We start from the raw sequence: 16,390 nt of genomic DNA on the forward strand, positions 1-16,390 counted from the left end.
TATTTGGACTTTCAGAAGGCGTTCGACAAGGTCCCACACAAGAGATTGATGTGCAAAGTTAAAGCACATGGGATTGGGGGTAGTGTGCTGACGTGGATTGAGAACTGGTTGTCAGACAGGAAGCAAAGAGTAGGAGTAAATGGGTACTTTTCAGAATGGCAGGCAGTGACTAGTGGGGTACCGCAAGGTTCTGTGCTGGGGCCCCAGCTGTTTACACTGTACATTAATGATTTAGATGAGGGGATTAAATGTAGTATCTCCAAGTCCAGAACCAGAGGTCACAGTCTAAGGATAAGGGGTAAGCCATTTAGGACCGAGATGCGGAGGAACTTCTTCACCCAGAGAGTGGTGAACCTGTGGAATTCTCTACCACAGAAAGTTGTTGAGGCCAATTCACTAAATATATTCAAAAAGGAGTTAGATGAGGTCCTTACTACTAGGGGGATCAAGGGGTATGGCGAGAAAGCAGGAATGGGGTACTGAAGTTGAATGTTCAGCCATGAACTCATTGAATGGCGGTGCAGGCTAGAAGGGCCGAATGGCCTACTCCTGCACCTATTTTCTATGTTTCTATGTTTCTATGATACACTTGCTCCTGGGGTCATGAGTTCAATCGTAGAATCAATCATAGAAATTTACAGCATGGAAAGAGGCCATTCGGCTCATCGTGTCTGCGCTGGCCTAATCCCACTTTCCAGCTCTTGGTCTGCAGCCTTGTAGGTTACAGCATTTTAAGTGCAGATCCAAGTATTTTTTTAATGCTGAGAGGGTTTCTGCCTCTACCACCCTTTCAAGCTGTGAGTACCAGACACCCACCACCCTCTGGGTGAAAAAGATTCTCCTCAAATCCCCTCTAAAACTCCTACCAATTACTTTAAATCTGTGCCCCCTGGTTATTGACCCCTCTGCAAAGGGAAAAACGTCCTTCCTATCCACTTTATCTAGGCCCTTCATAGTTTTATACACCTTAATTAGGTATCCCTTCAGCCTCCTCTGTTCCAAAGAAAACAACCCCGGCCTATCCAATCTTTCCTCATAGCTAAAATTCTCAAGCCAAGCAACATCTTCGTAAATCTCCTCTGTAACCTCTCTAGTAGACACCTCAAATCGCTGGATAAATACCACCAACAATGTCTCTGCAAGATCCTGCAAATCCCTTGAGAGGACAGATGTACCAACGTCAGTGTTCTCAATCAGGCCAACATCCCCAGCATCGAAGCACTGACCACACTCGACCAGCTTCGTTGGGCAGGCCACATTGTCCGCATGCCCGACACAAGACTCCCAAAGCAAGCGCTCTCCTTGGAACTCCTACACGGCAAGCGAGCCCCAGGTGGGCAGAGGAAACGTTTCAAGGACACCCTCAAAGCCTCCTTGATAAAGTGCAACATCCCCACCGACACCTGGGAATACCTGGCCCAAGACCGCCCTAAGTGGAGGAAGTGCATCCGGGAGGGCACTGCACACCTCAAGTCTCGTGACCAAGAGCATGCAGAAAACAAGCGCAGGCAGCGGGAAGAGCGTGCGGCAAACCAGACTCCGCACCCACCCTTTCCTTCAACGACTGTCTGTCCCACCTGCGACAGAGACTGTAAAATCCCTGTATTGGACTGTTCAGTCACCTGAGAACTCACTTTTAGAGTGGAAGCAAGTCTTCGAATTCGAAGGACTACCTATGATGATGACGATGATGAGCATAGTGCAAATTGTGACCAATACCCATTTCACACATTATCACTATTGGTGGTTGAGTGACTATAGGAGTCGAGCTGCGCCAGCTGTCATTGTACCAATTCCTCGTTAGTATAGTGGTAAGTATCCCCGCCTGTCACGCGGGAGACCGGGGTTCAATTCCCCGACGGGGAGGTGCTAAATTTTTAAAAAACTTTTGCTCCAGGATCATTTACTTTGTCATTTTAGAACCACGGTAGTTGAGGAATTCTTTGTTTTGCTGATAAACAGTGACAATACACTTCCTTGTTTGGCGTTGCTTGAAACGCAGGTCTCATTGCAATTAATTAAACATGGTGCTGAGTACATTGACAGGGGAAAAGTTCCCTTTGGTGGTCACAGAAAATGTCTCAATGAAAAGTAGATCCATTGAAGCATTGTTTGGGTAAAAACAGCAATCATGTAGGTTTGTAGGGAATCCCAATATCTGTGGTTTTTAACAATAGCGAAACAATTTTTTTTCTGGCCAAAAAGAAACTGAAAATAGTTTTGGGGGAATCTGTTTTGAAGAGCATCGTTTCCGAAAGTAGCGTCAGTGTAGGGGATGTAGCTCAGTGGTAGAGCGCATGCTTTGCATGTATGAGGCCCCGGGTTCAATCCCCGGCATCTCCACACTTTATTTTTTCCCACCCCCTTGAGAGGTTGGGGGATTCTGAATAATTAGATTGGACTTTTTATGGCCATTAATGTCAGTAGTACAGAGAAATCTACATTATTTTGATGGAGTGAAAAAAAAATGTAAACGCTAAAGAATTGAAAAAAAACCCCAGAAAATGTTAGAAGTACAAAGTTCACCAGCACTTGTAAAGGGTGAATACAACAGTATCCCAGCTTAACCCATCTTTTCTTGTGGCAGATGATGATTGACAAGTTGTAGTCGTTCCAGCAATTTCTGCTGTTATTTTAGTTTGGAAGAGCAGTTGGTGATACAGTGCTGAAGGACATGGCACCCTGGTAATGCTGGAACAATAGAATCATAGAATGGTTCATCATCATAGGCAGTCCCTCAGAATCGAGGAAGACTTGCTTCCACTCTAAAAATGTGAGTCCTTAGGTGGCTGAACAATCCAATATGAGAACCACAGTCCCTGTCACAGACAGATAGTCGTTGAGGGCAGGGCTGGGTGGGACTGGTTTGCCGCACGCTCCTTCCGCTGCCTGCGCTTGGTTTCTGCATGCTCTCGGCGATGAGACTCGAGGTGCTCAGTGCCCTCCCGGATGCACTTCTTCCACTTAGGGCGGTCTTTGATCAGGGACTCCCAGGTGTCAGGTGGGGATGTTGCACTGTATCAGGGAGGCTTTGAAGGTGTCCCTGTAACGTTTCCTCTGCCCACCTTTGGCTCGTTTGCCGTGAAGGAGTTTTGAGTAGAGCGCTTGCTTTGGGAGTCTCATGTCTGGCATGCGGACAATGTGGCCTGCCCAGGGGAGCTGATCAAATGTGGTCAGTGCTTCAATGCTGGGGATGCTGGCCTGGTCGAGGACACTAATGTTGGTGCATCTGTCCTCCCAGGGGATTTGTAGGATCTTGCGGAGACATCGTTGGTGGTATTTCTCCAGCGACTTGAGGTGTCTACTGTACATGGTCCATGTCTCTGAGCTATACAGGAGGGCGGGTATTACTACAGCCCTGTAGACCATGAGCTTGGTGGCAGATTTGAGGGCCTGGTCTTCGAACACTCTTTTCCACAGGCGGCCGAAGGCTGCACTGGAGGTGGTGTTGAATCTCGTCTTCAATGTCTGCTCTTGTTGATAAGACGTTTGCAAGGTATGGGAAATGGTCCACGTTGTCCAGGGCCTTGCCGTGGATCTTGATGACTGAGAAGCAGCGCTGAGCAGCGTGGACAGTCTTACGGATGTTAAGCGTAGGACCTATGCTTTCGTACGCCTCAGTAAATACGTTGACTATGTCCTGGAGTTCAGCCTCTGTATGTGCACAAACGCAAGCGTCGTCCGTATACTGTAGTTCGACAACAGAGGCTGGGGTGGTCTTGGACCTGGCCTGGAGACGACAAAGGTTGAATAGTTGGTTCTGTTGTTTGGTTCCTCTCCACTTACAGCACAGAAGGGAGCCAATCGGCCTGCCGAGCCTGTGCCGGCTCTCTGCAAGAGCACTTCCGCTAGTCCCACTCCCCCACACCTTCCCCCTTGCCCCGCAAATTTATTTTCCTTCAGGTACTTATTAAATACCCCCCTTTCTCTCCATAACCACACTTAATTCTCTTTGAAGCCCAGGTCTACCCGATACTAGACTATTCTTCCATATCTGGGGTGACCTTTCAAACACCTATCTCTCCAGTGATGAAAAAATCATTTGGTATTGAAAAGCTCCAACAACATTGGAAGCAAATAAATGTAACATCTGTATTTAAAAAGTGGACCCATATATAGTAATAGGAGGCGGCCATTTAATCCCTCAAGTCTGTTCTGCCATTCAATGAGATCTCATGGCTGATCTGTGACCTAACTCCATATCCCTTAATACCTTTGGTTAACAAAAAAATCTATCAATCGCAGATTTAAAATTAACAATTGATCCAGCGTCAACTGCCATTTGCAGCAGAGAGTTCCAAATTTCTACCACCCTGTGTGTCGAAGTGCTTCCTAACTTCACTCCTGAAAGGCATGGCTTTAATCTTTAGGCTGTTCCCAAGTCTTAGATACTCCAACCAACAGAAATAGCTTCTCCCTGTCTATCCTATGTTTCTCTTAATATCTTAAATTTTAATCAAATCACCCCTTAATCTTCTAAATTCCAGGGAATACAACCCTAGTTTGTGTAATCTCTCCTCATAATTTAACCCTTGGAGTCCAGGTATCATTCTAATAAATCTACGCTGTATGCCCTCCAAGAACAAAAAATCCTTCCTAAGGTGTGGTGCACAGAACCGAACACAGTACTCCAAGTGGGGTCTAACCAGGGCTTTGTATATCTGTCAGGTAACTTCTAGCCCATTGTATTCTAGTCTTCTAGATATAAGGGCCAGTATTTCATTAGCTTTTGATTGTTTTTTGTACCTGTCCATGACATTTAATGATCTATGTACCTGGACCCCTAAGTCTCTTTGGACCTCTACTGTTTGTAGTTTTGATTTTACTTCATAATAGGTAAAATAATGGAAATTATAGCAAGGTGTAGATTGGAAATTAAAGCAAGGTGCAGATTGGAAGAGTATTTGTATAGTAATAGCTTAATGACTAACAGCATATTTTTAGAAGGAGAAAGTTCCTCTTGACAAAACTCAACTCTCACTGCTAATGAAATCAAAATCCAGGGGAATTCGGGGTAACATTTTGGACCAATAAGAAATGGTATAAAAATTAGATTATCGTACTCATGAAAGTCATACGGACAGACATGGGTGTGTGGGGGAGGGGGAGGGAGTGCTGAGTGGAGTACCACAGGAAAGAGTGTTTAGACCCTTGTTTCTTATCTACATTTTGGTTTTGACCTGCTGAGTATCTGACCTGAGCAGAAACCCATCACCAGGCTTAGGAATCTCCAATGACAAAGAAATCTAAAACCCAGCTGCAGGGTCTTAATTTGCCCAATCATCAACAGTGCCCTGGAGCACTGAGGACCTGGTTAGCACAAGTGCTGAATTAAGAAGTTTGCCAGAGGGTTGACGGTTCCAATCTTCCATTGAAAGAAACGTTGCCTTAGAGCCACCTACTTACCCCTCTTGCTAAGGTTACATGTTAATTACATCAGGAATTCTCTCCTGGCTGACATTCTTGTTACATGCAATGTTTTCAAATGTACAGCAGTCATTAAAACATTTTCCAAGACCAAGCTATTTGACATGCAACTCAAGTGTTAGCAAATAACAAGATCCATCCAAATGCTGGAAACCTATCAGTCTGAAAACTAAAATTGATTAAAACCATCTTTACATGCTTAGTGTGACAGAATTTCTTCGACCTGGATGGAGAAGTTTAAAGGTGGTTAGCTTTTTTTAAGTAACTCCCACTTTATTTTTCATATTGTAGCACTGTAATGCGATGGGATTCTGTGCAATGAAAAAGCACTTTATGGTTATGATTTTTTAATGCATCAGCCAGCAGCTCAGGTGGTAGCACCCTCACCTCTGAGTCAGAGGTTGTGGGTTCAAGTCCCACGCCAGAGACTTGAAAATCTAGATCTCATGCCACTATTTCGAATAGCAGGGGAGTATCCCTGCTGTCCTGACAAATATTTATCCCTCAATCAACATAACAAAAACAGATGATCTGAGTGTAAATTGACTGCCGCATTTCCCACATTATACAGTTACTACACTTCAAAAAAGTATTTCATTAGCTGTAAAGCGCTTTGGGACATAGTCGTGAAAGACACTATATAAATACAAGTCTTTCTTTTCTAGATCTCAATTTTTAAAAATTCTGAAAATAATTATAATTAAGTGTTTGGATAATTCACCAGAGTGATTCCTGGGATGCGGGAGGGGGGTGGGGATTATCCCATGAGAGATTGAGGACAATCCCTATATTCCCTAGAATTTAGAAGAATGAGAGTTGATCTCATTAAAACAATTAAAAAAATTAACAGGGTTTGACAGAGTAGATGTTTCCTCTGGCTGAGGAGTTTAGAACTAGGGGTCACTGTCTCAGGATAAGTGGTCGGCTATTTAGCACTGAGATGAGGAGAAATGTCTTCACTCAAAAGTTTGTGAATCTTTGGAATTCTCTACCCCAGAAGAGTGTGGATGCTGAGTATATTCAAGACAGTGATCAATCAATTTTTGGATATTAAGTGAATCAAGGGATATGGGGATAGTGCGGGAAGATGGAGTTGAGGTAGATCATCAGCTGTGATCTTATTGAATAGCTAAGCAGGCTTGAAGGGCCAAATGGCCTACTCCTATTTCTTACTTTATGTTATGATTTGGTTCTGGGAACAGTTTAACATATGTAAATCAAACATTTGTATTGCTGATTATTCTGCTGTATTTCTTCTACTTATGCAATTATAAATCTTGTAAATAGATTTGATAACTAGGTTTAGTTAGAACTACATGGTTTGACAGGGAGGTGCTTTCAGCCTTTGGAAAGGATGGTGAGAAACCGGTGTGAAACTCCAGTGGCAAAAGGGTAATTGCTAATTTTTGCAGAGGAAAGATTGCATAGGCTGGGTTTGTTTTCTTTGAAACAGAGGAGGCAGAGGGAAGATCTTAGAGGTGTATAAAATTATGAGGGGTCTTGAGAGTGGATGAAAGGACCCATTTCCCTTAGCAGAGGAGTCAACAACCAGGGGGCATAGATTTAAAGTAATTGGTAGGTGGTTTAGAGGGGATTTAAGGGGAAATCTTTTCACCCATAAGGTGGTGGGGGTCTAGAACTCACTGCCTGTAAGGTGGCAGAGGCAAAAACCCTCACCACATTTAAAAAGTGCTTGGATGTGCACTTGAAGTGCCGTAACCTGCAAGGCTATGGCCCAAAAGCTGGAAAGTGAGATTAGGCTGGATAGCTCTTTGTCGGCCGGTGTGGACAAAGTTGGCCGAAATGGCTCCTTTCCGGGCTGTAAATTTCTATGATTCTAAACCTATAAGGTGGTAAGTTTTGAATCTTAAAGGGCAGTTATACATATGGAAGCTGCATTTTTCCATGAGCTTAAATAGAGCATTAGGAGAAAGCTCAAATCACAATGATGCCTTATCCCCATCAACCAGGCAGTTCACAATAAGTTATTCAAACTTATTTTGTAAATCTACAAAGCTCTTCAATTGGGATGTTTTCTTTTGAGCCAAAGTCGGGCAAATTACAGCAAAACGCGATAGATGGCAAGATCCAAAACAGGTAAACATTTCAACCTTCCTGACAAGTATACACTAAATTTTGCCGTGGACAAGAATTACTCCTTTATATGGAAACAAAACTAAGATCAGACGCTTCACATTATGCTTTCGGCAAGCAATTTTTATTAGATTATATACTGACAGAGCACGACTGAAGTTTAGTTACCTGTACCAGCTTTTGAAATGAATGTTCAATGTGTCGGGCAAAATAAATAAAAATACTTGAAGAAAGGCAGTTATGTCTGGTATAACTTGTATTTGAAAACTATAAAAGTTTAATCAGTTCTTATAAGTGAAATTACCCAACAAGAATGATTTGGTCTGCACAAACAGCTTTATTTATATATTTTTAAATCGTGATTCATAGATTTTTCTCCTCTTCGTACACCTGAGCATTTTCCCTCCAGGTCTTATAAAGACCACACGTCTTACTTTACAAGGCAATTGTATGGTACATAAAGTACTTTTACTGCTACAGTAAATTTACAGTACAAGTTCAATGAAAAATGCTGCAAGCAGCATTGATTTTTCAAATTTCACAAATGTTTACAGCACAGCAAAATAGTTGAGTAAAGGGAATCAGGAAATCAAATGAAGCTCTTGTGAAGCAGCTATTACAAATTACCCAGATCTAAGGATTCAAGCTGCAATGCAGATCTGTCCAATGCTAAAAAACCAACAAATTCAAATTGGTTTTCTTCTCGGGTAAATACACCAGTTTATACTTTTCCGGTCTTGTGCTAAATATTATTTCACCGCCATTCCTTTTTGAGCTGTATTTCATTCTTTCTTCAAAACTTTTCATTGCTAAGTCAGTTCTTGATCAGAAAAACACAAACATTAATTCCACTGATGGATGGCCAGTATTGCAGAGATTTTAGTTGCTGATGAAAACAATTCTCTTCAACTGGAAACGAACAAACTGCTCATTATACTTGCGTTGGAGGCCAGTGTTGCGAAACATCAGCATGCACTGCCTCAGGAAGCCATTGACAATATGCTAATAACAGGTCTGTTTAAAAGAAAAAAAATCAAAGCAATAGTACAAGATTAACACAAGATATAATTTAGCCAAGACTCCTAACGGCAATATTGAAACATTACTTTTAAAATACAGCATCTTACAATTATGCAATGTAAAGCTAGCTTAATGTGCCTGAACTCAAAACATATTCCCTTAGTGTAATGCATGACACTTGATTTTCCACAATAACCTTTGTAGCCCCTTAGAAAAATTGATAATTTGCATCAAATTGCGATCAGTGGTTCAAGAGCTGGCTAGACCTCACTCGGAACTGGGAGAGATTTCCCAAACTCATTTCATCACAGCGCTCTTAAAACAGAGACTTTCATTCCATTTCTCTTAGCTGGAGTCTAACTAGAGTCTGATTCTTAAAGCATTTTAAGCCACGGCCCAATCAAGTCTCCCCCTTACATAATGTATACTATTGGTGATCATATTAAGACACAAAATGCACTGGAGAGATGACAAATATGACAACACAATGCACAAGCCCGCTCTCAATTAACTGATTTTATACATCTAATTATGGTGACGTTTACTAGATATTTGTTAACTGTTAAATCAGTAATGTCAGAAACTGATAAACTCCCTTTTGATTACTGTAAATTAAGCCAATATAAGTAAAGACCCTTTCAACAATGCCTTAACCCCAATCTTTATACAACACCTTTCAGTTCTCATATCCCTTCCTTTCCTTTGAGTAAAGCTAGCAATTTCAGAGTTTGGGGTTATTTTCTACATTACAACAGTTGCTATACTACTTTATTGGCTGTAAAGTGCTTTGGGACGCTCTGAAAAGAACTATATAAATGCAAGTTAATTCCTTTATTTTTTCTAGCGACCCACTGTAAAAACTGTGAACTGCCTAAACTTTCGCTTGAGTGTGTAACAGCCAGCACCGGTGAAAGGACAATATGCTAACCCAGTGCAGCATACAATACACCCCTTATGCACATCATTAAAGATAGTTCCCAAAAACAAAAATTATGAAATCTTGAATTTCCAGGAAGCAACAATTTCAGGAATTTATACCCACACTGGAGAGTTCTAAAAAGTGAATTTGCCGCATATTTACACTTATGCATTCGAAATGTTTCAACATTCTTAGGTTATTCCAAAAAAACCCGAAAACAAAAAATAAAACACAACGGGCATCTTATAATGTTACTGGAGCAATCCTACTTTCACGAAGGAACTTTTGAGTTGGGCAGGCAGGTTTCTTGGCACTGGTAAATACAAGATACAAATATAATAGCATACTCACATTTGCTATTTTTCTTCCAGGCAGCAAGTAATGCATCACGATTATCCACATTTTCAGAAACCAGAGCTCCCAACAATGCGTCTGTCCTGGGTTGAAGCCTGTGAAACAGCAGGTTTGGAGCATATAAATCAAAAAGTCACTGCAAATAATAAAATCAATTTAATTTTCTCCTCTTTCTCCCCCCCCCCCCCCCCCCCCCATCTAAATGCTGATGCTAAATAAATGTATGTGGCACAAGGAAAATGTTTTAAAACTACTTTGGCTATTGTTAGTTAAAGACCAAAAACACCTCCAAAAATAAGCACCTATTGAATGAGGAGTGACGTGCCAGGGCTGTAAGCAATAGCTAGGAAATGTGAAGAAATAGCCTTGGTAGATCTGCCCTCCATTCTTTTCCCTTCTAAGTGCAGATTTGCAGTGCTTCCACGAAACTCTTACATTTGTCTGGCTAAGATTGAGAATGCTCCTTGTAGGGGATCAAGGGCACAAAGTCACAGTCTATCATTACATGGTATAGTACATTGGCACACTAGCACGATGCATGTCCAAATCTGGCACACATGCACGCGCCTTTATCAAATCCACTACAAGGTCGCTTTTGTCTCAAACACTAGAAACTAATGACATTTCAACAGATGTCTTCTATTACATGACGCGATATACGGTTACTAAATACTACTCTTAACAGTGCGAATTCAAGCCTGGTTGTTGATAAAAATGTACAAACTTACTTGGCCCAGGTCTTCAACATAGTTGATGGACTGGAAAGTAGACAGTTGATGTAGGAGGCAAATTTTTTAATGACCTTCAGTGCAGGATAGAAAAGTAAATGAGAAATTATTTCCAAAACAGATTATGCATTATTAACTAATAACTAACTTGACTTGCATCTTAATTTATTAACATATACAGCTCAGGGGATTAGTAATTGTCCTTTCACCTTCCAACTCAAATATATAGGATCTATAAGGGCCCCATGAGGCACATTACCTTATTTTCTTTCCCCATTCCCAATTAAATCTCCCTGACCACACAAAGATCAGTTGGACACCTTCTCTCAAGTCTCTGTCAATCCCACTCCGAGTTCAGCTATTGGGAGGTATACAAGTGTGACCCAGGGATGACTCGACCATGAATGTTTCAATCATTTCCGCGGAGAAATGCCCGGTCTATGGAGAGCATTTAACAAAAGTAACATGAATGAAATTAGGAGCTTGGTGGATGTGTATGTAGTTCCTCATTCCATTTATAGTGCTGCGTATTAGGACTTCATCGTGGGCCGCCCTGACCTGTGAGAGAACACCACCTCAGGTCGGGGCTATAAATAGAGCTGGAGCGCCGGGTCCTGGAACATCGTGGCGGAGATGCGGCGAATGAGGGTACGGGGCCCAGAAGAGCCGAGGGCCCAGGGGCAGCACGGACCAGCCCACACTGCGATGTGTGCGCGCGATAGGTCCGGGCAGCAGAGCAGGTCTCCAGTCATCCTGGTTAATCCTTGCCACTGGATAAAGGCCTAGCTCCGTCAAGCCCGTGCGGTGGCTGATGTGCAACGGTCACCACACGTTAAAAAAATTCACGCACAGGCATCTTCCACCCCCTCAACTGGAGTTCAGGACTGGAACATCGGGTCCTTCATTGAAACACCTGTGAATTCTTGTGGAAGCAAGTCATCCTCGTTCGAGGGACCACCTGTGAGTACTTCACCATGCCTTTTCACTGTGTGTGTTTTTTCTCACCAGCACCAACATTACAACACATATATTGAACTAATATGAAAATAAGATCTATTTGCTGGGATTACAATACAAAAACCTTGTCCTTTACACTGCTTTTTGAATATACAGTAGCAATTCATGATGATTGGAAAGTTATGAATTCATTCTATTCGGGATTAAACTATACAATTTCCTTTACCTGAGCAGTTTTATGGAATGACTTTGGAAAGAATCTATGCCCAATAATCTGCAATGTCGAGAAGCAAATCATTGCAATGAAATTGGTCAATGATTTAAGAATATATATTGTTGCAATTTAGCCATACGGTGCTCAGATTTTAAGTACTTCAGCCACACAGACTAAGATCCTCCCAGGTTTCCTCATCTGTGTTGAGTCAGGCATCAGGGTGCCAAAATTGGCCTCAGTGCCCTTCAGTTAGGGAGGGAAAAAAGTAAGTGTGGATGTCTGGTGAGGATAGAGGAGTGTGATGCCCCATGCAATTGAACAGCACACCACCACTCACTATTGAGGCTCACACATGAAGAATCACCACTTGGGCAAAGTAGCAGATACCGACTTGGCACCTATGAAACTGTACCACAGTAAGTAGGCAACACCTCCAAGAGAGGAGTGGCAGGAGAAAAAAACCATCAGAAAAATGTAGAGCAAAAATATAATAATGCCTTCAGAGAAGTTATCGCTTCATTGGCACTTCTTGTTAACATGTTTTACCAATTCTTAAGGGTGGAATTCATCCCGTCGATAATTTTAGTGAAAAGGTTGCTGTAACAAAATGGAAATATTGGGGGTGTAAAATTGACAGCAAGAATTTCACTCCTTTAGTGTAGAAGTACTCACCGTTCCTTCCAATAAAAATTTTGCAAAATATTTGTATCGGTCCAGTCCTTCTGGGTAGTCCACTTCCACTGCAGGGAGTTGCCAGCCAACTCGGACTATAATCAGGGAGAAACAAAGTGAATGATATAAAGTATGTACCAATCTACACCAAAAAACTATGCAGAGAACATTGTTGCTGAACTCTAAATTTCATATATTTAAACCCCTTCCCCCAACATTCCGTAGTCCTTCTATGTTACCGATTACCCCTAAGCAGAATCCCTTCCTCGAAGTCCAGTTAATATAAAGAAAAATTAGTTAATACGGTTAAAAAATAAATCTGAATTCCATCATGTGGAATTCATTCTCCAATTATTAACACATCAACTTACAGAAGGTACTTTCTCTGTGACATTTAATCCGGCCAGTGTCAGGACAGAAACGTGGAGGAGGTGTAACCAGAGGTTTTCCGTAGTGACTGTATTCGGGGAGGAGGAGAGGAATCCACTCGGATTCAATCTCGGTCAGCCCTGGTAATAGGAATTGATTTCACAATTTTTAAACTTGTATAAAGAGAGTGTAAAAAATATGGCTTGTAATAAATAGAACATCTATAACAAAGTTGCACAAACATCATTTGGAATTTCTACCACATTTCAGGCAAACTGCGACACACTTCACTATTTCACCCAGCCTACCAAGCAACTCCTCATTCAAAAAATTGCTCTAACTCCGTTTGATCCCCTCCACTTCTCTCACCAAGCCACCGATGAGTGAGAGATGTACTAATAATGAAAGGCGTTCACCTCCAAATTGACCTGCAGTTAGAGAATAAAGCAGACAATGCTGCCTTTCATAATCATCATAATTCTGATAGACTGGAAAATGATTTCATCATATGCTGCCCACTCACTAGTTGTGGAACATAGATTCAGGCCACTGCTCCAACCCTATTGTGGCACTAGTACCAATCGAAGAAAACTAGATAAAAAGTTACACTCCTTGCAGATAACATCTCTGTGATAGACGAGAGAAAGAGAAAGAAAGAAATCCTTATTGCTTCATTGCAATCTTCCAGAAGCATGGTATTAAAAAATATTCAACTACTATATATGAAAATCACTCATCATGTTATAATGTTCATATTTACAAACATATGCTGAGGATAACTATACTAGAATTTCATTAAGCGTTGTGTTCAGTATTATATCCCACCTGAAAGGAGTTTATACATTGCCATGTTCTTTAAGAGAATTTACCAAGTGTGCTGCTGTAACTAAAGTACTTTCAATATTAACGTATTTCCTGGGGAAAATGTCTGTTGTAGTCACCTACATATATAATTGCAGTCTGACTCTTTTGGAGAAGTGCGAATGAGACTTCCCAGACACTGCTGAAGGTTCAGTCATCAAACAAGGCCCCAAATTATGTCAAAAACTACATTTCCCCATATAATTGATGTGTATTTAGGGATGCTCCACATTAAAAGTATTTTGCAATACTTCAAGCTCCTGATTGCAGATATAGTATAGCAGTAAAACACAGCAATTAGGAAAGAAGTGATTTTCGGTGAGATTGACATTAAATGAATTTTAAAACACACACATTTACAAAACAGTATGGCAAAAGGAAAGATTTCGCAACAGATCCAGAATACTTGTTTAAATTCTTATTTATGCCAGTTGATTGGGAATCTTTATAGCTGCGGAGCTGAATCAACCTGGTTTAATGTGGTAATATTTCAGGTGCAGATAATACTCCCTTCTTCATGGATGCAAAATAAAGTTATTTTTTTTAAAAAAGTTGCTTAAAGGCCCAAGTGGGTTAACAGGGCTAGTTGCATTTAAAACTGTGTCATTTGGTGATAACTGATGTGAAATACAAGAGATAATCAAACTGCAGTTGCAAAATTTAAATTTGAAGCTTTAAATTTGTTTATAAATATACAGTCAACATTTGGAAGCCAGAGGATTTCAGTTGGAAGTCAGTCCATTTCTGAATTAAAAAAAAAAGAAAGCCATAGCATCTGGTCATAGAGTGCAGCTCCTTTATAACTCATTATCCTGGTCACAAAATGACAAGTGCTGCAAACTTAAAGGAAAAAGTGGCCACATGCAAGGGATATAAAACATGCTTCAATACCTCAACGTTAATGGCAGTGCTTTTTATTTATGAATTAGTAAAATCTTTGTGATGTTATTGGTTTAAACGACTGCAAAGTTTGTAAGTTAATTTGGAGAGAGGTGGTTCCTTCGTACCTTTCATGTACATCTTGGAAGTCTCCACTATTTCTTGATAGACCACAAACTCAGGAAGATGTTTGAACAGCACGGAGTTTGGATGGATAAACACTGGCTCATCCATGAGAGGGGTCTGTGGAGCACAACAGATAAAAGTTGATATTCTAAAAACTAAACAGTAGGCCAGTTTTAACATTACTTTTACCTGGAGACCTGTGAATAGGGTCTTTCCCTTGCTGCTAAACCAAGCCATGACATTAATTACATCCATCTGTCCCTGAATGCCTCCAATACAAGCAAAGGAAGACGTCTCTTCAAATTTCTGATGGGATTGGACAGGTTAGATGCAGGAAGAATGTTCCCGATGTTGGGGAAGTCCAGAACCAGGGGTCACAGTTTATGGATAAGGGGTAAGCCATTTAGGACCGAGATGAGGAGAAACTTCTTCACTCAGAGAATTGTGAACCTGTGGAATTATCCACCACAGAAAGTTGTCGAGGCCAGTTTGTTAGATATATTCAAAAGGGAGTTAAATGTGGCCCTTATGACTAAAGGGATCAAGGGGTATGGAGAGAAAGCAGGGATGGGGTACTGAAGTTGCATGATCAGCCATGATCATATTGAATGGTGGTGCAGGCTCGAAGGGCCGAATGGCCTACTCTTGCACCTATTTTCTATGTTTCTATGTTGCCAGAGAGCTGCTCTAGATCTGCCAAACCCTGAAAAACTCAGTTATTGGCGGAATAATGAGTTTTACAATCCTGCAGTGCGGTTTCTATGGGCTGGGAAATTCTCTGATGGCTTGAAGTTACATCCCCCAAAATCAGTGATGTAGCCAATGTCACCTGAGTATATAAATGCAAGTTGTTGGCATTACTGAGTAACTTAGCAACAAGGGAGAATCTACTTTAGAATCTCCATGGCAAGAAAGTGACCTTTATAAAAGAATACTGAGGACATTTAAGGTGAAAGTATCATTTTCTTCTTTAAAGTGGGAGAACTTTTGAAAAAATACTTTCCTTTAATGCAACGAAACAAAACATGTCTTCAAAAGAAAATTCTTCAATCTAATCCAAAGACCTGAAGTCACAGTACAGTAAAACATCTGCCAAATTACTCAATGTGAAAGGTATCATGGCCAAAGAGTTTTTCTTTTAAAATTTTAATAAAGAGCAAAATCTGCTCCTCTACCATTGAAACAAGTGACATTCAAGAGTTCCCGATTGTGATAGCCCCTTGCTAATCCTTCATACCCAATCATTCATTCACATTTCAATACACTGATTGGAAAGCCTCACTACTCAAATATCAAATCTAAGTTCCCAGGTTCAGTTCACTTCACCTTATAAGCATGTCTCCATTTTTCATCTAGCACCTCTTCTGACTGGACTTTCCTGGCAATGTGGTCCCCAAGACCAGCCATGACAATCTGTCTTAAATACGTGACCTGAGTTACTGTTGGCGGTTTCATCTTGGGATCAACAAACAAGCCAGCTTCTGGGAAGACAGCATTCACTGTAGAAGAGCAGGAAGAGGCAACAACCATTCAGAAAACAACCAAATTTAAATTATTCAGAGATATTCCAATAAACATTTATACAATAATTACATTGTGCACTTTACATAAGGCAAGCTCTTAATTTACAACACCACCACCGTGTATTTATGTAGTGCCTAGAACATAGTAAAAACGTCCCAAGGCACTACACAGGAGCATTACAAAACAAAATGTGACATCGAGCCACATAAGGTGATATTAGGACAGATTGGTCAAAGGGGCAGGTTT

At 41.1% G+C, this 16,390-nt stretch overlaps 1 protein-coding gene and 2 non-coding genes across 3 annotated transcripts in view; 2 read left to right on the forward strand and 1 right to left on the reverse strand.

Moving 5' to 3' along the window:
- Positions 1-1,794: 1,794 nt before the first annotated feature.
- Positions 1,795-1,866, forward strand: trnad-guc (transfer RNA aspartic acid (anticodon GUC)). The gene has a single exon. It is a non-coding gene; the product is annotated as a tRNA-Asp (tRNA).
- A 405-nt stretch (positions 1,867-2,271) lies between these two features.
- trnaa-ugc (transfer RNA alanine (anticodon UGC)) lies at positions 2,272-2,343 on the forward strand. Its single transcript has one exon. It is a non-coding gene; the product is annotated as a tRNA-Ala (tRNA).
- Positions 2,344-7,838: 5,495 nt separating this feature from the next.
- dhx37 (DEAH (Asp-Glu-Ala-His) box polypeptide 37) overlaps positions 7,839-16,390 on the reverse strand; it is a 42,325-nt gene continuing 33,773 nt past the window's right edge. Inside the window, exons 22-28 of the mRNA XM_070887774.1 lie at positions 15,947-16,119; positions 14,623-14,737; positions 12,757-12,894; positions 12,386-12,480; positions 10,543-10,616; positions 9,812-9,909; positions 7,839-8,535 (exon numbers count right to left, since the gene is read on the reverse strand). Coding sequence (XP_070743875.1) covers positions 8,453-8,535; positions 9,812-9,909; positions 10,543-10,616; positions 12,386-12,480; positions 12,757-12,894; positions 14,623-14,737; positions 15,947-16,119 — 776 coding nt within the window. The 3' untranslated portion in view covers positions 7,839-8,452. The remainder of the gene's footprint in view (positions 8,536-9,811; positions 9,910-10,542; positions 10,617-12,385; positions 12,481-12,756; positions 12,895-14,622; positions 14,738-15,946; positions 16,120-16,390) is intronic.

This window comes from Pristiophorus japonicus, chromosome 8 (assembly GCF_044704955.1).
Source record: "Pristiophorus japonicus isolate sPriJap1 chromosome 8, sPriJap1.hap1, whole genome shotgun sequence".
Taxonomy (NCBI): domain Eukaryota; kingdom Metazoa; phylum Chordata; class Chondrichthyes; family Pristiophoridae; genus Pristiophorus; species Pristiophorus japonicus.